Consider the following 22,789-nt stretch of genomic DNA (forward strand, 5'->3'; position numbering starts at 1 on the left):
GTAAACAAAAATGGAACTAGACCCGATTACCTTGAAACTAGTGAATAAAAAGGTTTGAAACTAGTGGCCTGCACTACTGGGTACATATTACATGTATCTATGTATGTACATTTGTATGTATGTATACAATATGTGTGTGAAGTAGGATACTTAGAAATAGTAAGGCATTGTACAACAACAAGTGCATGACTATACTTACACTGTGTCCGACACTGAGGCGCCAGGAGTCTCTGTTTGGGGATCTATAGAGTTATTGGTGTTTAAAGTTGCGTTGGTGCTAGTGCTGATGGCGGTGGTATTAGGGGCAACCGAAGAAATATTTGGCTCTGCAGGATTAGGCGTAGTTGTGTTGCTTAAGTTGGCCGACGACAACGAAGATGATGATTCGCCACCACCAATGCTGCCTCCACCACCGCCGCCTCCGCTGCTGCTGCCGCCACCCACCAATGTGGACGATGATGAAGTGTTATTTGAGGAAGTGCTTGTAGTTGACGAATTTTCATTGCCGCTACTGCCACTACCCGAGGCTGATGACTGAGCACGGACCCGACGTGGTTCAAACTTCATGCTGATGGTCTGTGATGATGATGGTGGTAATGATGATGCTGGTGGTGATGATGAATATAATAATTATAGCAGGCAACTGGTCGTTAAATTTTTCTTCAACGAAAAACTAACGACGCAACGCAAGTCCTTTCTTTGTTTCCAGCCTCCTCCGTTGCCCTTCCTTTGCTTTCGATGGGGGGGGATCTATATATATTCCTCTACTATTAGCTTACTTAAAATGCGAATCCTTTACTCTCAAGAAAAAAGGAGATTTCTTTTCCGTCTATTGTTTATCCCAAGAATTTTATTTCCTCGGTGAAATTCCTTTCTCTTTTATGCTCCGGGGAAGTGCCTTAGGAACAACAAAGCGTTCCTAAGCAAGCGTTTTTACATATTCCACAAGCAAAGGGCAAATCCAAAAATCCATAAACTGCAAACAGAGTCAAGAAAAAATAAAGCAAAACAAAAATTACACCCATTTACAATCAAAGTAGATAAGAATAAGAAAGACAAAAAAAACGAAGGCATGAGCAAATATTAGACGACCACAAGAGAACAAAATATACGATACTCCAATGCAAAACCCCCCAAAAGTCGATATACTATATGTATAACCATCGTCCATAGCTATTCATCTACTTGAGGAGGTTATGGAAGTCTAAGGTGTTGGTGGTGGTCGCTGTGGGTTGTAGTGTTTTAAGGTGCAAACGACGTAAAGAAGGAAAAAACGGCACAGGCCAAGGAGGAACAAAAATAACCAAATCATACGTCAGTAATGAATTTTATTTTCACTATGCGGTTCTCCTTAGACATATTGTGGTGGTGTGTTTGTGAATACTAGTTTGCACAAAATAAAGTTTAACAAACATGGAGAGCCTTTACAGTAATTACGGCCTGCTTTGGTGGTTCCTTCATTCAGTTATCCTGTGCAAGACCCTCTAAGGCGAGCAATGGCATGAAACGCATGATATTTTTTGCAAATGCTACACGTATTACATTCGTCGTCGATCCACTACCACTACTATACCCGTCATCATAATCAGCACTTTCTTTCCATTTTTATTTTTGTGTGTTTAAGAGTAGTAGATATTTACATATTCATTCAGTAGAAATTGTTTGTTTTCTTTCGATTTCTGCACTTTGTGGTGTGTGTTTGTGTGTGTGTGTGTGTTTTTTTTTCTTATTTATCTAATAAGTTTTTATCTTTCCTATCGTCGCTCTATTATTTTTGTTGTTGTTATATTTTTGTTATTATTGTTGTTGTTGTTCTATTGTATATTTTAAATTATTTTGTGATGTCATTATATTTTTACCATTTTGTTAGCGGGGTGGTGGTGGTTATGGTGGTGGTTCATTAAGTTAGTAGTGGCATTATTGGTGTTTAGTATCAAAACAGCACACAGGCGTTTGACCTGTATGCCTGGAATAGTAGACATAGTATAAGAACACAAAGAGAAAGTCCATAATATGCATAAAAACTATTTTCTATTTTTTGTCATTATGTGTAAATATTCTGATTCAATACAGAGAATAAAATGTTGATATGCCACAGATCAGTCAGGTCACAAATGTAGCAAAAAGTTGGTTTGGAGTTTTTGCAGCTATATTTTTAACAGCAAGCAAACACAAAAAAAATGAAAAAAGCTACCGGGCGTCCACAGGTTGCGGATAGTGGAATGCTCCATCCGGAGTAGCTGTAACTGCAGTCGCGGAAAATCGTGGCATCGAGCGAAGAGTCTCAGTGAGAGGTGGGGTGGCACCGGCTCTTGCACAAATACTGAGTGCCTACAATGCTCGATATGACAAGGCGAGTTATTGGCGCCTTTAAATAACCAATGGTCACCTAGTTTCCGCGGCGATCGGCCCTTTGGACCGGAACGAGCTTGATCACCTACAGAAGCTTGATGAGGATCGCTACCTCCACATAAAAATGTGGTTACAAATACTACTACTACAAAAATTGAAACAATCCCATGGCAGCCGGTTGTATGTACGTCCTTCATCGGCAAGGGCTGCCGCCTCAGTGTACAATACACTGATACAACAACAACAAAAATGAAATTAATCAAGGGATCATATTTAAGGAATTAAAAAGCCAAACAGATGTAAAAGATGATATACACTCCGAGCACGGGGAACTTAGAAAAACAGCTTCCAATGTTGATGTTACCAAATGGAAGATGAAAAGCTCGTCTCCGAAACAAAATCCACCACATGTGTGGTGGTTATGTTGACGTCGGCAGGCGGAGGTTGCCACCTTGACAAAAGAATAAAATGAATGCAAAGGTCCATAGAGGGTAGTTGGAAGATGTTCAGTGAAAAAGTTTACAGTGAACAGTCTAGTAGTAATAGTTGAGATTTCACATAGGATTTGCGCTTATGATCTCAACTATTAGTACTACGAACAATAGGCTGTGAACTGTAGGCCGGTCAGACGGACGGACATAGTTCACGATGGTGTCGATGAGAAAAAGAAACCCAATTATCGAAACGCGTCCACCAGTGGGGTGACATGTGTCCTGCTTTGTCTGAGAACTGGCAATTTCTTTTCTTCAAGACTCATTTAACCATCTCTGCTTTGGGTGTTGCATTCGCTTGGTCATTAATTCGACTTGAAAAACGATGAAACAGGAATTCATGGCTAACAAAGCCTAGAGGAGATTTCAAATAATTAAATCACCAGAAACTTATTTCCGGCTTAAGTGCAGCGATGAACGCTATCTGGCGCCCAAGCCGGCCGGCATGTCCGTGAATATAAAGTTAACTCTAACTAGCAGAGACACAAACCCATTCAATTAGCTCAATTAAACAGAAAAGATCCAAAAATAAAATCAAGAATAATAATAAAAAAATTCAGAAGAAACGACAAAAAGAGCAATAAAAAGACCACAAACATTGCGAATTTTGTAAAAAATTATCTAACAAAGTAAAAAATGCATAAGGGAGAAATTTACAACACCAAAAAGTCCAAAGCGAAAAGTGGAAAAACTTAGAGGGGTGCTGGGTATCCACTTATAGTTAAGGAAGCTCTTAATGCCTAGGATCTAAATCAAAAAGCAAAATGTCCGAAAATCGACAGTACTTGAGATAATTGGCCTTTAAAGTTAAAGTTAGAATTAACAGAATGGACCACTGTGCATAAACTAAGAGGGTTGCTGGGTACCCACATACAGTGAAGGAAGCTCTTGATGCCTACGATCTAAATCAAAAAGCAAAAATATCCAGAAAGTCCCCAGTGTTTGAGATAATTGGCATTTAAAGATAGAATTAACAGAATAGCCCACTATGCAAAAGCTAAGAGGGGTGCTGGGTACCCACTTATAGTGAAGGAAGCTCTTTCGTCATTCTTTTTTTAACTCCTCGAAATATTCGTCTAAGACGCCATAAAGTGTATATGTTCTTGATCGTTATGACATTTTAAGTCAATCTAGCTATGTCCGTCCGTCTGTCGAAAGAACGCTAACTTTCGAAGGAGTAAAGCTAGCCACTTTAAACATTGCAAAAATACTTTTTATTAGTGTAGGTCGGTTGCTATTGTAAATGGGCCATATAAGTCCATGTTTTGATAAAGCAGCCATATAAAACGATCATGGATCTTAACTTCTTTAGTCACTATTGGCTGAAATTTTGCATGAGATGTTTTGTTATGACTTCCATAACCTAATACAGCTGCCATATAAACCGATCTTGAATCTTGACTTCTTGAGGCACTAGAGGACGCAATTTTTATCCGATTTGGCTGAAATTTTGCATGACGTGTTTTGTTATGACTCCTAACAACTGTGCAAAGTATGATTCAAATCTGTTGATAACCTCAAATAGCTGCCACATAAACCGATCTGGGATCTTGACATTTTGAGCCTTCAGAGGCCGCAACTATTATCCGATTTGGTTGAAATTTTGCATGACGTGTTTACAAGGGATTCTCCCATGACCATCAACATATTTGTCAAATATGGTACGAATCGGTCTATAGCCTGATACAGCTCCCATATAAACAGATTTCTCTATTTTACTTCTTGAGCCCCTAAATGGCGCAATTCTTACTCGAATTGGCAGAAATTTTAAACAATGACTTCCACTATGGTCTCCAACATTCAATCCAATTATGGTCACAATCGAACCATAACTTGATATAGCTCTAATATCATAACAATTCTTTTTTTGCCTAAAAAGAGATATCGGGAAAAGAATTCGATAAATGCGATCTATGGTGGACGGTATATAAGATACGGCCCAGCCGAACTTAGAATGCTTTAAATGTTCTGTTTTTTGCATTTTATTTGATTAGTCCAAAGTGCAAATGAACAAGTTTTTCGTTATGGGGGAAACATTTTTACGGGGTACGGGGATTTTGATGGGGAAAAAAGTAGAAAATTGTGGGGTTTTCAGTGGAATTTCTTCAGTACAGATTTAAAATGGACTTTCTTGAATAAACAAACGTTCCTTTGGCCACTTCTCTTGGATGAGTTGTGATTAAAAAGGAATATGCTTTCTTTCTTTCCTACACTGGTGTTTGCTGATCTCAATCCCTGGGTTCTCAATGTAGAACCCCAGGCCCACTTTGTCCCCTAGCTTTGATCCTACATAACATAAATAACCTATTACGGATACTTTGACGGTGGAGAGATTCGAATCCGTACGCAGACGAAGTTATAGTTAGCCATATTCTGAATAGAAATTCCCTGGGAGTTTTTATAGCATCCACCATGGGATGGGGGTATACTAATATCGTCATTCTGTTTGTAATACCTCGAAATATACTTCTAAAAACCCGTAAAATGTATATATTCTTGATCATCATAACTAGAGATGGGTTTCTACCGGGTTAAAACACAATGCTTGGGTAAATTCCCAAGTATACCTTTTTGGGGTATTTATAAATTTTTAGATATTTGGGTAATGAAATCATTTTCCAAAAAAAAATTTATGATGATTTCGTATTCCTTGTAAAGGGTGATTTTTTTGAGGTTAGGATTTTCATGCATTAGTATTTGACAGATCACGTGGGATTTCATACATGGTGTCAAAGAGAAAGATGCTCAGTATGCTTTGACATTTCATCATGAATAGACTTACTAACGAGCAACGCTTGCAAATCATTGAATTTTATTACCAAAATCAGTGTTCGGTTCGAAATGTGTTCAAATTTTGACAAATTTTGTTCAGCGAAGAGGCTCATTTCTGGTTGAATGGCTACGTAAATAAGCAAAATTGCCGCATTTGGAGTGAAGAGCAACCAGAAGCCGTTCAAGAACTGCCCATGCATCCCGAAAAATGCACTGTTTGGTGTGGTTTGTACGCCGGTGGAATCATTGGACCGTATTTTTTCAAAAATGCTGTTGGACGCAACGTTACGGTGAATGAACACATTTCGAACCAAACACTGATTTTGGTAATAAAATTCAATGATTTGCAAGCGTTGCTCGTTAGTAAGTCTATTCATGATGAAATGTCAAAGCATACTGAGCATCTTTCTCTTTGACACCATGTCTGAAATCCCACGTGATCTGTCAAATACTAATGCATGAAAATCCTAACCTCAAAAAAATCACCCTTTATTACGGATACTCTGATGGTGGAGAGATTCGAACCAGTCTACTACGCAGACTATGTTACAGTAAGCCATATTCTTAATAGAAATTCCCTGGGAGTATTTATAGCATCCACCATGGGATGGGGGCATACTAATATCGTCATTCTGTTTGTAACACCTCGAAATATGTTTCTAAGAACCCATAAAATTCATATATTCTTGATTATCATAACTAGAGATGGGTTTCTACCGGGTTAAAACACAATGCTTGGGTAAATTCCCAATTATACCTTTTTGAGGTATTTATAAATTTTCAGATATTTGTGTAATAAAATCATTTTCCAAAAATATTTTTGATGATTTCGTATTCTTTGTATATAAATCTGACCTTCTGATCCCATAAAATTGGAATTTAGTTAAAATTGCCGATATATAGACCGATATATAGTCTTGACGCAATAAATTGGTCATTTTCCAACCGATTGCGATGAAATTCGGCACAGTGAGTCCTGGTAGACCCCTACCCATATTTCAATATAACTGCCCTTCAGAACGATCTCGCGATATAGGGTATTAGGGCTATAAAAAATCTATTTATAACCCGATTTCGATGAAAATTGATGCCATATAGACCGATTTTCCGATATAGAGTATTGAGCCTATAAAAGGAAAATTTTTCATCCGATTTTGATGAAATTTGAAGCAGTGAGTTTTGATAGACCACTACACCTTCTTGTTTAATATACTCCAGATCGGCCCTGCCGAACTTAACATGCTTTTACTTATTCCCTACTCAATTTGCCCCTATTCTGAACAACAATTCCCTGGTAGATTTCCCCTACTCACTTTAATCCTATTCTGAATAACAATTCCATGGTAGTTTTTTCCTTGCTTCCTTTCCCCTTATTCTAAATAAAGTTCGAAAAAGAGCAAAGAACACCTACTTTATCAGAGATGAAAGTAGGTTTCTGAATCGAAATATAAGTTAAGAAAAATTCCTCCAAACAAATGGAAGGGAGTTGAGAAGAAAAAGTATGAGTTAAATGATTTTTTTATAAAAATAATTTTACCACTTCTTACTTTTTACAAAGCGGCTTTCACCCGTAAATGTCGATTAGATCTTCGCATTCTAGCTACACAAAAAGCCTTTATTTAAAGCAGCGTATCAGACAGACCACCATAGCATGTTGCCATTTTTGGTAGGTTATATGGCAGCTCCATACTGAGATGTTGAGGTACCGATAAACATTTATTGGCTCAAGACGTTAAATCCTAAGGTCTCTTTATTAATACACCGCACAATTTTTCATTGAAATCGGGGCAAAAATACGACTTAGGAAATCAGGATTTCTTGTTAGAAGATCGGTATTAAGGTTGCTATATCAAGATATAGGCTATCTTTTAGCTACATATAGTCTGTAAAGCGATTTTAACAGAAAGGCGGAAAGACATGACTAGATCGTCTATGAATATTACGACGCTTGTTTGTAGGGTTGAAAATGCATAATTAGATATTTTTCAAATCGAATGACAAAATAGCCAACTTTTTTTCAGTGTTGGTTTTAAAACCGTATTTTTGAATTGTAGGGCATTTAGTAGGTTTTGAAAGGTAGGATTTTTCTTAAATTTTTGGTAGGAAATAACTATCTAGAGTGGCAACACGATTCATGACGATGAAAAAGTAGAAGCAAACCTCCATGCAAATGGAAATTTTGCCGATGAACATTCCATTAAGGAACGGGGGAAACTTCTGCAGCCCGATTCAAGTTTAAGCTCAATGATAAGGGGCCTCCTTTTTATAGCCGAGTGCGAATGGCGTGCCGCAGTGCGATACCTCTTTGGAGGGAAGTTTTACATGGGATAGTACCTCACAAATGTTGCCAACATTAGGAGGTAAAAACCACTGCTGAAAAATTGTTTCTGATTGTCTCGCCAGGATTCAAACCCAGGCGATCAGCGTCATAGACGGACATGCTAACCTCTGCACTACGATGGCCTCCGGCAAACCTCCATACCACTCACAAAAGTAGTTGGGCTCAAGAACGATCTGGAAATTTAGCCACCCAAAATTCCTTTTGGTAGAGGAAAGACGCATGCAAATATGGACTGCCCAACGCAATCAACATATTCATCTATCTACCAGATCACTCAGGCAGCATCTCATTTTAGCCAACGATTGTTAGATGAAGACAGAAAGTGGTTAACACAACTCATAATTAGCGTGACAAGCTGTAGGCTACAATTGAGCATCATAGGAGCTCAGTATTTAAGCAAAAGCCGGTGCTGCCCGGCCTCTCCACCCAATACCGCTGGTTGTCCCCGCCACAAATAAATACTGTTACTACGCATGGTATGGCATACGGTGAAGATGATAAGACTTTGGAGCATTTCCTTTGTCATTGCCCAGTTTTCGCGTCCAACAGCTACCGGCACTTAGGTGAGGGCACAATACTAGACATGAACTAGTGTGCTAATAAAAACAATTAAAGATATTATAACTAGCACGGAATTCCTAACTTAAAATTTTCTTTTTAGAGGTTACTTTTTAGATTTTAGAGCGCACAACAAGCCGATTACTGGCTTAGGCGTATGTCCATAGTGGCATGGGCGGATGAATATCTGCACCCTCTTTTCAACCTAACCTAACCAACTACGTATGGAGCATTCCACTATCCGCAACATGTGGACGATAGCTCCAAGCTATGCTTGTCGTGATAATAATAAACACCACAGAGATCGCAGCTCAAAGATACAGCCCGTGTGTTCCTCATGGTTATCACGGTATTGATCCATCAATCCCATAGCAGCCGGTTGTACGTACCGGATTGACCCGATGGAGTTCTTCATCGGCAAGCGCTGCCGCCTCAGTGCATAACACACTGCTACAACAGCAACAACGGTATTGGTCAATCCCATGGCAACCGGTTGTATGTACCGGATTTAATCATTTATTTGAAGTTCTCGATTAATTGATCAATACGTATGTCTAAAAAAACAATACGGAATATTTTTGAGATTGTATCCTTCAAATGTTTCTCATATATGTGTGTCGATTGGAATTGTAAATAGGGCAGATGGATACGGTTTATTTGATTTTCTCTTTGAATTAAAGCAAAAAATTTTCATCCTAATCGAAATAAAATTTGCCTAATTAGGGCCCAAATGATCGAATAAAGCCAGAAAGTGACACAATTCGTCTGTTTTTAAGCTTTTTTTTAACATCAAAAAGATTAACTGTTTTATATTATTCGATTGTTTTTTTGAAAAAATTTCAATTGATCAATTGTTCGATAATTTGAAAGGTTACGTATATTGGATTAATCGATTAACGAATAATCGAGGATGTTCTGATGCACTGTTAAATCACTGAATCTAGAAATCAATAGGATTTCGCTATTAAAATGACTAACAATTCGATTTAAGGCAAATCGTATGGGCCGAATTGAGTATGAACCTAGGATCGAGAAATGAATCGATTGGTTTTGAGTGTAGCCAAGACACTTGAAACTCTATTCCTCCCAAATATAGCTTCAATTATTAGCCGGGGTCTTAATCAGGTAGTAGGACGGTCCGATTAGTTAGGTATCGAAGGCTTTCAATAGGGTAAGTCATACCACTTTTTTGATGATTGTCAAACACGTCCTTCCAGCCGAGACGTCCTTTCAGGAGGCCAGAGCCAGAGTAATATGGCCCAGTAACGATTCATAAGACGCAGCCAAACCCATAATGTCTGCCTTTGGACAGAAATACCTTGTTGCTTTAGATTCTCTATCACATGAAATTCTAATAAAGTTTGATAGCTTTGGAAATAACCATGTTTGAATTTAGTTAAATTTATGGCACATTATATACAACCTTAAACTTTAAGGAAGATCTACTAAAACTTATTCAATCTTTTACATATATATTTAACATACAGCTATGCGCAGACAATTGCTGTCGGGTGTGAACAAAATAAGACGAAGATAAAAAATCAGCTGATTTTAAAAACCTCTCTACAAGCGAAAATTGATCTAATCAAATTCTAATGGAAATATGTGTCATTGACTCCCAGGTCTGAACACGTCAGTAACAAGCTTTAGCTTTAATACAACAGAAATCAAATAATTAACTTTTTTTGTTTTTTTTTTCAATCACCACTATGTATATCGGTTTCAATGGAGGGATGTAAGTAAGTCCATCTGTCTAGGGAACTCCTAGACATATAATCCAGATGCAAATATATATATATATATATATATATATATGCAATCGTTAGTATATATGTATATGCTTTACATATATATGTATATTCTATATATGTGAAAACCCCCTTCAAATACTACACCACCACCACCGTCATACTCCTCGCTATCCATCCCTGACACATCACATTTCTGAGTTACTCATAACACACAATTTTAATTTCTTCTTTTCTTTCTATTGCAGTTTAATAATTTAATTATTTTCACTTTTTTCTTTTTCATCTTGGCCAAGAATATCGGCAATAAAGCGAATTTTCATAAAACACAGCCAAATATGAAAAAATACGAAGCAACGATTTATTATCGATTTTCAGTAGGCACACATACACACTCACATACACTGGCCGCATACATCATTTGCCGTACGCTGACTGGATGGCTGTCTTGCAAATTAGAACCATTAATATATTTTTGACATTTTTCCACTTGCAGATTATAATCGCAGTTTATTGTACACAATATTCTTGGTTTTTTCTTTGAAGTTTTCCAACACAATAAATTTAAATTGCCGAGAATATTTTTTGCAAAAAATTTTTGTCATAAGTTACACCGTCTAGCAAAACGAAACGATTGCAATTTTTTTCTTCTAATTTTTCTTCGCGTTTCCTTTGTTTCTTCGGTTTAATGCAATTCTCTTTTCGTCCGTTGATTCTTGTATTGTGCATACAATTCCGAAAACACCGATTTTTTCTGCATCCGCCCAATAAGAATTCGAGTTTTCTCTTTCCTACGCTCACGTCTGCTAGTCGTACTCCAGTGATGTGAAATGCTGATTTATTTACAATTGTACTCAAAAAAGAAGCGTTAACATTGTACTTTTTGTACCACTTGTGTTTTATGTTTTTATATTATTGTGTGGGAGGATTAACAGACTTTTTTCCTCTTGGCCAATTCAAATAAAAGTTTGGCAACAATGTTTTTAAACATTTTATAAAAAAATATATACATTCTTCTAAATACCACTCTTAAGCCATTAATCCCAAATCGCAGTGGTATTGCCATATGGCAACGCTTTTTGCCTTGCTGCAAATCTCCTCAAATAAGTAGATTTGCTCACATTGAAATGTATGGGACACCTCGTTGCAAAACAGGATATTTTCGAAATCTCGTCGCAAGTCTAGATGTGCTCCAAGTGGAAACATGGTTTTAAACTGGATCATCGACAAGCTGGATTTTATTTATATTGGGTGACGAATGAGGTAAACTTTCCAGTAGCGGTGACGCTATTGTAAGCTGTTTTACGTATTCGTCCAGGCTAATCTTGGTTCCTCCCCCTCATCTCAATTGTAGACACTGACCTTTATTCTGTGTGTACCTGCCTTTAACACCCGTTAAAGTTAGTGAGCTAGCAAATGCAAACTACACCTGTAAGTCAAAACTCTATACATGAAAGGGGCAGTATAAGCACTGGCGGATGTGTATATAAACTACAAAACCGATGGATTAACGCGTTTACTATAGCTACAATGATACGAGAATTGAGTTTGGTTGTGAATTTAGTCGTAAACTAAAACACTGTCTCCAGATTTGCTCCGGTGGATGAGACAAGACACAGTCCGCATAAAAGCCAAATTATTTTATATCAGTCTAACTTGCGACCATATCCAGTCAGAAGACAAGTAAGAACAGATCAAGGATATATATGATGAACGTCTAAAGAGAACGTATGAACGTTAGGGTGGGCCTATTTGTGAGTGCCAGAAAACACACACCAAGTGGTATTCAATATTATAATCTACGAGAAATTCTAAAATGTTTTGTCGAAGAGACCCTGGGTCTAAAATCAAAATCGGCCGTCGGTTTTATATTTACGATTTTATCGTTAAAACCCGGAAGCTTGATTTTAATTGTAAACAAGTGATCTCTTGGGCAAATTTTCTTAAAATTTGTCGTAGATTTCGATTTCGACAACTTACACATTTAATCTTGCTAGGTGGCTTTAATGCCAACATTGATGCAGCAAAAGTTGGCATCCATCTTAGCGCAGCTAGAAAGGTACGAACTGACAATGCACGAAAGATGGACTCCAAAAAGCTACAAGCGCAACAGAAAGTTACGGCATGATCTACTCGAATGACCTAATTGCCTGATAAAAGAACCTCAATAGCAAATGCTACAAAGTCCGTACTTGGCACCCAACACCGTACCCAAGAAATCCAAGGTGCCTAAATGCTACTAAAACTAAGAATGAAAGAATATTCCTCTGAAAGAAAAGAAAAATGAAAGCAAGTTTGAACAAATCGAAATGCTAGGAAGTCGGAATGAGCTTTGGGCAACCAACCGATGACTTTAGTACACACACATTCTCCGCGCTAAAGATAAGAAAAAAGCATTTTTTCTAGTTGCTGGTAACCAATTCACGATGCATGATTCCGGCACGGGATAGCTGTGAGCACCACACAGACTGGAACATTCAGCTCCAATTTGTGTGGTGTTCATTCGGACTCGGCTATAAAGAGTGGAATAAACCACTAGCACCAATCATAAAGTGTGTCCGGCACGAGATAGATGTGGGCACCACGCAGACTGAAACTTTGAGGTCAGATCTGTGGGGTATTCATCGCTGTCACGAGCCGGGTGCGTCCACGGATCGTAAAATGCTCCATACGGAGTAGGTGCAACGGTTATCGCGGACAATCAACGGTATCGAGCGGAGTCTCAACAAAAACCCAATGATGCTTGATATGACAAGGCGAGGTATTGGCGCGTTTAGATAAACAATGGCCACTCAGTTCCCGCGGCCATCGGTCCATTGTACTGGACCGACCTAAGGGAGATTGGCGTGTATCGCCACCACCCTTGAATAAGTGCCTTGTTCCAAGATGACTACAGTGTCGTTTATTTCATATTTATATTTAGGGTTTGCATGATTTTTCTGAAATTTACGCATCTGGAGGTCACCGTAGCGCAGAGGTTAGTATGTCCGCCTATGACGCTGTACACCTGGGTTCGAATCCTGGCAGGAATATTAGAAAAATTTTCAGCGGTGGTTATCCTCTCCTAATGCTGGCGACATTTGTGAGGTACTTTGCCATGTAAAAACTTCTCTCCAAAGAGGTATCGTTCTGCGGTACGCTGTCGGGCTCGGCTATAAAAAGGAGGTCTCTTTTCATTGAGCTTAAATTGAATAGAACAGCACTCATTGATTTGTGAGAAGTTTGCCTCAGTTCCTTAATAGAATGTTTATGGACAAATTTTACGCATCAAACTAATATGAAGTGAGAATGAGTTAAGATGGTTTCCTAAATATCATTCACTTTGTATTCACGGAGGCCACCGTAGCGCAGAGGTTAGCATGTCCGCCTATGATCATCAGAAAAAATGTCATGTAAAACTTCTCTACAAAGAGGTGTCGCACTGCGGCATGCCGTTTCGACTCAGCTATAAAAAGGAGGCCCCTTATCATTGAGCTTAAACTTGAATCGGACTGCACTCATTGATATGTGAGAAGTTAGCCCTTGTTCCTTAGTGGAATGTTCATGGGCAAAATTTGCAATTTGTATTCATGGAAAATTTATATCCACATGCTATTTTCCTTTGATTCTTCTTCTTCAATTGGAAATCCAACACATTTGCGAAAATTCTGACCATCAAGCACATTTCATGCTAAACTAGAATACTCATGTGAAAAAGGTACCAATTATCCTACTAATCTGAATTAAAAGTTAAATGATAAATAAATTACATAAAAATGTAGAAATTCTTATAAAAAAAAGTACAAAATAATACACAACAGAGTACCTTACTTATGTCCGCCGAACGAACTTTAAGTACAATTGTTAACATTTTCGCATCACTTGCACGTTCTCTCGCTCTCGATTCTCTTTCGCGTTTTCGAATGTATGATTTACACGGTTTCTTGTTCGGATTTTTTCGTTTCTCTATGTTCTTATTTACATTTGCTGGCTATGCTCGCATATATTTTTGCGAGTTATTTTATGTCATATATACTTATATATGTATAAAAATTATATTTTTCAAATTATTGTTTTATAAAACTCGATTAAGGGCTCAGACAAAATGGCGACCTTTTTGCATTTCGTTTTAAGTTTATTGAAATGATAGCTTCATCTCTGCCTCCTTGATTACTTCATTCACCTTTTTTCCTTTGTCGTCGATTGCAAATCTTTGCTACTAGAATTTTTATGTATTCAACTTAATTTCTTATGTTCTTAAAACGATTTTCATGCAAAAACTTTCAGTCAGCGACGTAAAGGTGCTTATATTTCCTTACTTTTTCTTTTTAAAACACTAAATATTTGACTTTTTCTTATTAAAAATCCCAAAAATTGCGTTTTGCCGTGCTGCTTAGATTGAATTTGCAAAAATTCGAGTGCTGAAAAGTACTCATTATTTAACGGCTACTTGATACCCAGACCATTTTCTTCGATTACTTAGCACAATAGTAGCTGGTAATCAAGAGTAGATTTCCTTAACCAATTTAATTGCCATAACTAATGGAGGGTTTACACATAGAGATTTGATAGTTTACATAGCATGATTTAATTACATTGAAATCTATATTTTTCTGATTCGTATCATGCCATTACAGATAATAATATCCGATTAATAGCGATTTGGATTATATACTACTACAATAGAATACTGCATTTGTCAGCAAGTCAGGTTTGATACCATGCATTTGCCGCTTTCTATTTTAGTTCTATATATTGCACGTCAGATATTCTGGATAAAATATCATTGCAAGGTTGTACTGGTAAGTTATTGATAACATATTCTGTCCAGAACACCTGACTTGCACTGGATTGGACTAAAATAAAACACAGCAAATGTTAAGCAAAACGATTCTTCTTTCCAAAGCCGTTATTCTTTAGGATTTTATTATTATAAATATACTGCAGTTATTAATCAAAATATTTTTTTTGTGCTAAAAATTATGAAAAAACCAAAATCTAAATATTATAAAGAATAGATAAATTTCAATAAAATGTTTATTTACCCTTATTTCAATTTATCGATTTTTGTTATTAAAAGGTGCCATAAAATAATCGATTAGTGCTATAAATAACCGATTGTTAAATGAAAATCAAAGTCGATTACCGATTTACTACTCTGGGGTACGTGGTCTATAAAAAAAATATATATTTTATTTTCCGACAAAACGAAAAATTTAGTTAAACTTTATGTCGTATGTCGCCTTTAAAATCCAAAATAACATCATCCGCATTGGAGATAACTAAAGGATATCCAATATATGTTTGTTATAGAAACATTTTTGCCTGGTGAAAAAAAGTGAAGAAGGCAAGATTAACATTTTTCTGGTGTCGATCAGCAATTGGGCTGTGCGAATAAACAACAGTACCATAATGCAGCTCTTGCTTTCGACCATATGTATGGCATTGACCAGTACGGTCATTGGAAATGCTTGGTATCAAAAAAAGCAATTCTATCCAGCGGTGGTGTACATCACTAAATCCAATGCATCCATGGCGGTAAGTACCTAAAGACATTTACGGGGGTATATTGTTGCAGTCGTCGAACAAGTCTAGGGCCATGACAAGTGGGTGGCGGGTGTTTCATATATAACAACACACATATTGCGAGATGACCTCATTGTTTCAAAATATTGTTTCGATTTCGTTTTAGGTGATTTACATACAGTTTTTCGCAATTGTTTTTATGTTTGGTAAATTGTTGCGGAAGGTAAGTTTCCGAATGCCCCCATCTAATAGCTGGCATTTGGCAATATCCAGAGTTTTAATTAATAAATATTAATGTCTGCATTTGTTTTTCCTCCTTATAGATTTTTTTGGGTACCTTACGTGCAGCTGAATTTGAGCATTTGTTAGAACGATTTTGGTATGCTCTTACTGAAACTTGCTTGGCTTTTACCGTGTTTCGCGATGACTTCAATCCTAGATTTGTGGCACTGTTTACCGTTTTGCTGTTTCTCAAATCATTCCATTGGTTGGCCGAGGAACGTGTTGATTTTGTAAGTATTTATAAAAAAAACATCATTGATATACATTTATATTTCTTCTTGAATTTTGGGAAGTTTTGTATTCAAATAAAGTCAGGTGATGTTATCAGTTTAATTCTGCGACTTTCAAATTAGATTTGACTGTGGTTGTGAATATTTGTCATATTAACGAGAATAATGTTTTTCATGCCATTCTAAATTTGTTTATTTACATTTGCTTATTTGAGTATAATATGTGATGGACATCTGTCCTCACAAACACATAATCGCTAATTATGAAATCATCTGTTATGAAGATCAGAAATGTGCAAAAATACCACTCAAACATTAGTTGTTCTAATTTAAAATGAGAAACATACTAGATCAATTATCATTGAGCCACAATCCCATGGCAGCCGGTTGTACGTACTGGATTGGCACGATGGAGTCTTTCATCGGCAAGGGCTGCCGCCTCAGTGTACAACACACTGCTACAACAACAACAACATTGGGCCAAACTCGAGATAAAAATTGCTGTGGTGGTGCGTAGGTTAGAATTACTTCGAGTTGTAGCGAGAACTTCACAAACATTTTACGGGGGTATCCCCTCAATAATGCTGGCGACATATGTGACTTATTAAGCATAGTTAATAGAATGTTAGGTAAATTAGGCATTTAAGCGATGGGGTGATGGCGGTGCATGCATAAAACGCATATAGTATCCCATTATTGCAGTTTGTACTAGCTGAAGAACTCTGCAATTAGAAAAAAATGAACTTGAATACATTCATATCAATTAATGGGAACATCAAAGTGTTACGATATCCGAAATCCACAAACTTGGAAAGTACTCACAAAATCATAGGGGAATAGTGGCGATACAATTACCTGAGAGAATTTCCTTCTGAATCAGTTTTTAGGATTTAAGAAATGACCATTGCTTTCCCAAATAATCCTCTACTACTGCACATGTTCCAATTTTGTGTACAATCTCTCTGATTATATTATCCCGCATTTTTGCGGTGGTTTGACCAATTCTCACCTATGAATATCTGGTATAGAATCGGGCTCTGACAACGGTGTCCTCCGCAGGAACAGCAATCCAATAGCAACCGGTTGCACGTACGGGATTGACCCGATGGAGTTTTTCATTGGCAAGGGCAGCCGCCTCAGTGTAAGCGTTCGTCCTTTTTTCTTAATGGGAGAGGGAAATCCCGGAATGCACGATCTTGCTTTGGCCTTACGTCAGTACGGGAGTATAGCCGCACGGTATAAATTGCAAGATGTTGTGCGAACATAGTCAACAGTGGGTCACAGGTCGTCACCATCGGCGTCCTCGCCGTCAGACTATGCGACCTATCCGACTACTCCCATACGGCAATTAACGCAACAGCAACACTCCAGCCCCAATATTACTAGGCCAGAGCCGGGAAGTGTATCATTCTTGCAATTCAATTGAAATGGTCTCCAAGCAGTGCCTTATCCGCACAATCTTGCTTTGTTCTTACGTCAATGCGGGTGTATAACCGCACGGAATAAGTTGCAAGGTGCTGTGCGAACATAGTCAACAGTGGGTCACAGGTCGTCGCCATAGGCATCCTCGTCGTCAGACTATGCGACCCCTTCGACTACTTTCGTGCGGCAATATACACGACATGAAACAGGGAGTTCCCCAAGGTGGGGTGATATTTCAGGCACTGTTTAACCCCTACCTATTCTCCAGTCCACCCCCTCCAGACGGCATAGAGATCGTATCATATGCAGACGATTGTACGATCATGGCATCAGGCCCCCCACTCATTGTTGACATCTGCGATAGGTTGAACGTCTCCCTCAACGAACTTGCCTCATATTTCGCTCCAAGAAATCTGAAGATATATGCCACCAAATCTTCAGCCACATTGTTCACTACAAACACGCGTGAGGTGAATACTGAGCTGACTGTGATGGTCGATGGAGAAATGATTCCGACCATCAAGTGTCCCAAAATACTTGGCGTCACATTTGCCAGTTCTTACACATTCTCCTCACATGCCACAGAAATTTGCGATAAAGTCTAAAGTAGAAACAAGGTCCTCAAGTCACTTGCTGGCAGCACTTGGGGTGCAAACAAAAAAACCTTGTTGACCACGTACAAAGCAATTGGCCGGTCTGTGATGCAGCGCCAGTGTGGTCTCTTCAACTTTGTGACACGCAGTGGAATAATATTCAGATCTGTCAGAATGCCGCAATCCGAACTGTGACGGGCTGTCTCCTCATTTCTCATGTGGACCACCTCCATTAGGAGACAAAGATCCTACCAGTGCGAAGACATAACTACACGCAGTCTAAGCAATACCTTTTGGGCTGTTATCGCAGAGACCATCCAAATCATCATCTTGTGGATAGATATCCACCCCCCAGAAGCCTTAAGGTAGATCTTCATGATCTAGAGCGTGAGGTTCAGCGCTACAAGTGAGAACCTCTAGATCAGGCGGCATGTCAAGCAGGTCTAGACAACATTCATGCAGTCACGGTAGCAGATGCGGGAAATGGCTACCGGGTGAATGTTATCCTTGGAGAACGATCGCCTCCCATTGCACCAGAAGAGATTGACCTCCCCCGGTAAACCAGAGTAGTTCTGGCTCAATTACATTCCGGCAGATGCAGCCGTCTCAACTCCTACAGAGCAAGGATTGATGCCGACGTGCAAGATGTATGTCTCGATTGTAACCAGGGACCGCACGATACACCTGTTTAATTGCCCGGCCAGACCCACTCGACTCAGACCCAGATCCCTGTGGACGCACCCCATCTTAGTCGCAGAGTTCCTGGGTCTTGACACTCAACAGAATCAAGCAGACGAAAGATAGAACACAATAAACTGCTACAAAAACAACAACCAGGCCTCTGGTGGCAATATAATCAACGATCCCCGCACGAGCACACCACCAACTAGGCTACCGGGATGTCCTTTTTTATCGTTATGCTAATTTTAAAAATTCTTATTTCCATAATGAAGGCCACCGAAGCGCAAAGGTAAGCTAGTCAACCTATGACGCTGAACGCCTGGGTTCTAATCATGGCGAGAAAAATCAGATAAAATTTCTCAGCGGCGGTTATCCCCTCCAAATACTGTTGACATTTGTGAGCTACTATGCCATGCATAGACACCATGTAAAAACTTCTCCCTTAAAAGGTGTCGCACAGAGGCATACCTCAGTCGGACTCAGCTATCTTGGAGCTTAAACTTGAATCGGACAGCACTCATTGAATGTTCATAGGCAAATTTCCTTTTGTATTTCCACATTGATTATAACTAACGTTTTTGTTTATTTGTTTTTTATTTCTTAGATGGAACGTTCACCTGTCCTTGGCTGGCTATTTCACATACGTGTTGCCAGCCTATTGATGGTGTTGGGCTCTCTGGACTACATGCTGCTCATGCATGCTTACAATTCTGCACTGGCTCGTGGTCCCAGTGTACAATTGGTGTTTGGCTTTGAATATGCCATATTGCTTACTGTGGTGGCCAGCACAGCTATTAAATATGTGCTACATGCCGCCGAAATGCGTACTGACACGCCATGGGAGAATAAAGCAGTGTTCTTATTGTACACCGAACTCTTTATTGGTTTCATCAAGGTTATATTGTACGTTTTGTTTGTGGTGATTATGGCGAAATTCTATGCCCTGCCAATGTTCGTATTCCGACCAATGTTCTTTACCATACGCAACTTTAAGAAGGCCCTAAGTGATGTCATTATGTCACGAAGAGCCATACGCAACATGAACACTTTGTATCCGGATGCTACACCCGAAGAGTTGAGATTATCGGACAATATTTGCATTATTTGCAGAGAAGATATGGTTAATCACTCAAAGAAATTGCCATGTGGTCATATATTCCATACAACGTGTTTGCGATCATGGTTCCAACGCCAGCAAACTTGTCCAACATGTCGCTTAAATATACTGAGAGCACCGGCCACCAATTCAACAGCTTTACCAAGACAAGATGAAAACAATGGCAATGTAAACGCTGCTAATCCCGCTGCAGCTGCTGTACCGGGGGCAGCTGCAGCCGCTGGCAATGTACAGGCACCAACCACCACAAATACTGCAGCTAGTACGGCTGGAACAGAAAATGTAGCTGCAACATCTGCGTCAGGCCCTAGTGCTTTTACAGCTAATGGTGAGTTTGAAAAATAAAAATATTCTTATTTTTTTTTTTAATTTTCCTAATTATTGCTAGCTGGTGTGTCTATGCCTACTTTGCCAAATTTAGTGGGCTCTGGTGCAAATGGTTTGCCAAACTTTGGTGGCCTACCCATGGTGCCGCCACCATTTATGATGCCACCTCCATTCCCGTTTGTGGCTCCTTATGCTGTACCACCACCACCAATGCCACCAGATCTAACCACTTTGACCGATGAAGAACTAAGGGAAATGGAAGGAAATGAAAGGAAAAACGTTGAAGAACGTATAAAGGTTAGTCTCCAGCTTACCTGTTATATATTTTAGAAATCTTCACTAACATTACAACCATCTCATTACAGCTTTTGCGTAACATACAATTAATGCTGGATGCAGCAAATGTTTTAATGAACAACTATCAAATAGTAGCTCCACGTAGCATAGCTTTAAACACTGCGACGACTGCAGCACCAGCTGCTGCTGGTACAGCTGCTACAACCAGTGCAACTGATGAAGCAACCAGAGCTTCAACATCTGCAACAACAGCATTAAATGCAGATGCAGTTAATACAACATCCAGGGAACCAGCAAGCGTTGATAGCGAATCCCAAGAATTACCATCCACTTCAGCGGCCGCTGCAGCAGCGTTAACAACAGCACTGAATAAAACGCCAACAAAAACTGAAGAAACTACAGAAATTCCAGTTGCCAAACACAATCAAGTGACCATTGAAGATGTGGAGGGTGATGATGAGGATCAAATTCCTGCTAGCGCAACAGAAACGCCCTTGACGGCGGTCATAGACAGTACGACGGAACATATAAACGAGCTACGCAAGAGACGCTTAAAATTTCTAGAAGAACGTAACAAAACGTCTGCAGAATAAAGGATGTTAAGGCTCAATTTTATATATGATCTATAGTAAACTTAACTCTTACATTTTGAAGGTGGACTGAAAACGTTTTTTATAACAAGAAAATATATACATATAAAAATCACTATTTTTTTCTATCGCTTTATTTTTCTTAGTCTCCCCTCACCCCTACTCTGCTATTAAAATGTACTATTTTTATTATAACAAAAACTAACTTGTAATAATTTCGTTTTTGTTGAAACTGTGTGTGTTTTTTGTTTTCCTATTTTCATTATTTTTGTTTTTGAGTGCTCCCTTCTCACCTAACAAACTTTGCCTAACTTCCCCTGTTAATCTCATGATTTCCTTGGAATTTTAAATAAATAAAATGCGAGCAAAATGTGAAAACGAGAAGATTCTTTGCAAAAATATGAAAATATTGATTGAGTAAAGAATTAAAATAAAGAATAAAAAAAACGATACATTATATATTTTAAACCAATATTATGTATGTAGATAACATATGTATGTTGTGTATAAAACTAAGAAGACAAAACAAACAAAAAAAAAACATTGCAAAAAACCAACACAAATTGAAGGAACACACAACAAATATAGAGAAATGGGAAAAGAATTCTATGATAAAGAAGATATATTATTAATGTACATGTATTTAAATAATTTATAATTATATTTAGAATTTAAATAAAACAAACAAAACATACACAAAAACCAAAAGAATCATTACAAGTATTGGGTTGCCCAAAAAGTAATTGCGGATTTTTTAAAAGAAAGTAAATGCATTTTTAATAAAACTTAGAATGAACTTTAATCAAATATACTTTTTTTAAACTTTTTTCTAAAGCAAGCTAAAAGTAACAGCTGATAACTGACAGAAGAAAGAATGCAATTACAGAGTCACAAGCTGTGAAAAAATTTGTCAACGCCGACTATATGAAAAATCCGCAATTACTTTTTGGGCAACCCAATAGTTTTCTAGTAGGTTTTGATGAAAACAGGGTGTGAATCCAACCAGAGGGATGCGCAGTTCGTCCCCAGCTTTAAGGTAAAGGTGGTTTTTCCGATTCATATAGCGACAGTGTCAATGAAACAATCAAAGCAGACGAATTGGGAGATAAGCACAGCGGGATGACGGCAGTAGTGAGCGAGGGTTTTGCTAAGGTCACAAGAAGGCCGAGCAAGTTATCCGGGACACGACGACGAATGCACTGGCAGTGTAATCGGGTGAAAGAACAGAAGGTCGAAAGGGACAGAACGGACATTCCAGACACTTCTACTGAAGCTGGAAAGACAATCACATGACCCGAAGAGCATAACACTGTTAAGACGCTGAAGAAGAAAAAGATTTCCCCGCCTTAAAGTACTCTGGGAAGACCAAGCCAGCCCTCCCGTTATGGAGATTGCAGACAGTGTCCTGAGGGTGAAGACAAAATCGTAATGGGAACGAAGGAAGCGCTTATGGCCCCGAGTCCTCATGGAGAATTGTGACTTC

The 22,789-nt window shown here is 38.5% G+C and overlaps 2 protein-coding genes across 7 annotated transcripts in view; one reads left to right on the top strand and one right to left on the bottom strand.

Annotated features, from left to right (window-relative positions):
• Window positions 1-14,658, bottom strand: part of LOC106086246 (probable ubiquitin carboxyl-terminal hydrolase FAF) — a 59,566-nt gene extending 44,908 nt beyond the window's left edge. For 3 of the 6 annotated variants that reach the window (XM_059363650.1, XM_059363656.1, XM_059363654.1), the window contains exons 1-2: window positions 14,561-14,658; window positions 200-976 (exon numbers count right to left, since the gene is read on the bottom strand). In XM_059363650.1, coding sequence (XP_059219633.1) covers window positions 200-567 — 368 coding nt within the window. In that variant the 5' untranslated portion in view covers window positions 568-976; window positions 14,561-14,658. The other 3 variants (XM_059363653.1, XM_059363651.1, XM_059363652.1) reach the window with 3 other exon arrangements.
• Window positions 14,659-15,386: 728 nt separating this feature from the next.
• Window positions 15,387-21,419, top strand: LOC106083991 (E3 ubiquitin-protein ligase HRD1). The gene is made up of 6 exons (XM_013247348.2): window positions 15,387-15,779; window positions 15,934-15,990; window positions 16,091-16,279; window positions 19,580-20,420; window positions 20,481-20,716; window positions 20,785-21,419. Exons 1-6 carry the CDS (start codon window positions 15,654-15,656, stop codon window positions 21,307-21,309), a joined length of 1,974 nt encoding a protein of 657 aa, XP_013102802.2. The 5' UTR covers window positions 15,387-15,653; the 3' UTR covers window positions 21,310-21,419.
• Window positions 21,420-22,789: the final 1,370 nt, after the last annotated feature.

This window comes from Stomoxys calcitrans, chromosome 2 (assembly GCF_963082655.1).
Source record: "Stomoxys calcitrans chromosome 2, idStoCalc2.1, whole genome shotgun sequence".
In the NCBI taxonomy this organism is placed as follows: domain Eukaryota; kingdom Metazoa; phylum Arthropoda; class Insecta; order Diptera; family Muscidae; genus Stomoxys; species Stomoxys calcitrans.

Coding starts and splice junctions, on each gene's coding strand:
- LOC106083991 (XM_013247348.2), top strand. CDS start 15,654: ATGCAGCTCTTGCTTTCGACCATATGTATGGCATTGACCAGTACGGTC. Junction 16,280..19,579: donor CCGAGGAACGTGTTGATTTT/GTAAGTATTTAT, acceptor TTTATTTCTTAG/ATGGAACGTTCACCTGTCCT. Junction 20,421..20,480: donor TAGTGCTTTTACAGCTAATG/GTGAGTTTGAAA, acceptor AATTATTGCTAG/CTGGTGTGTCTATGCCTACT.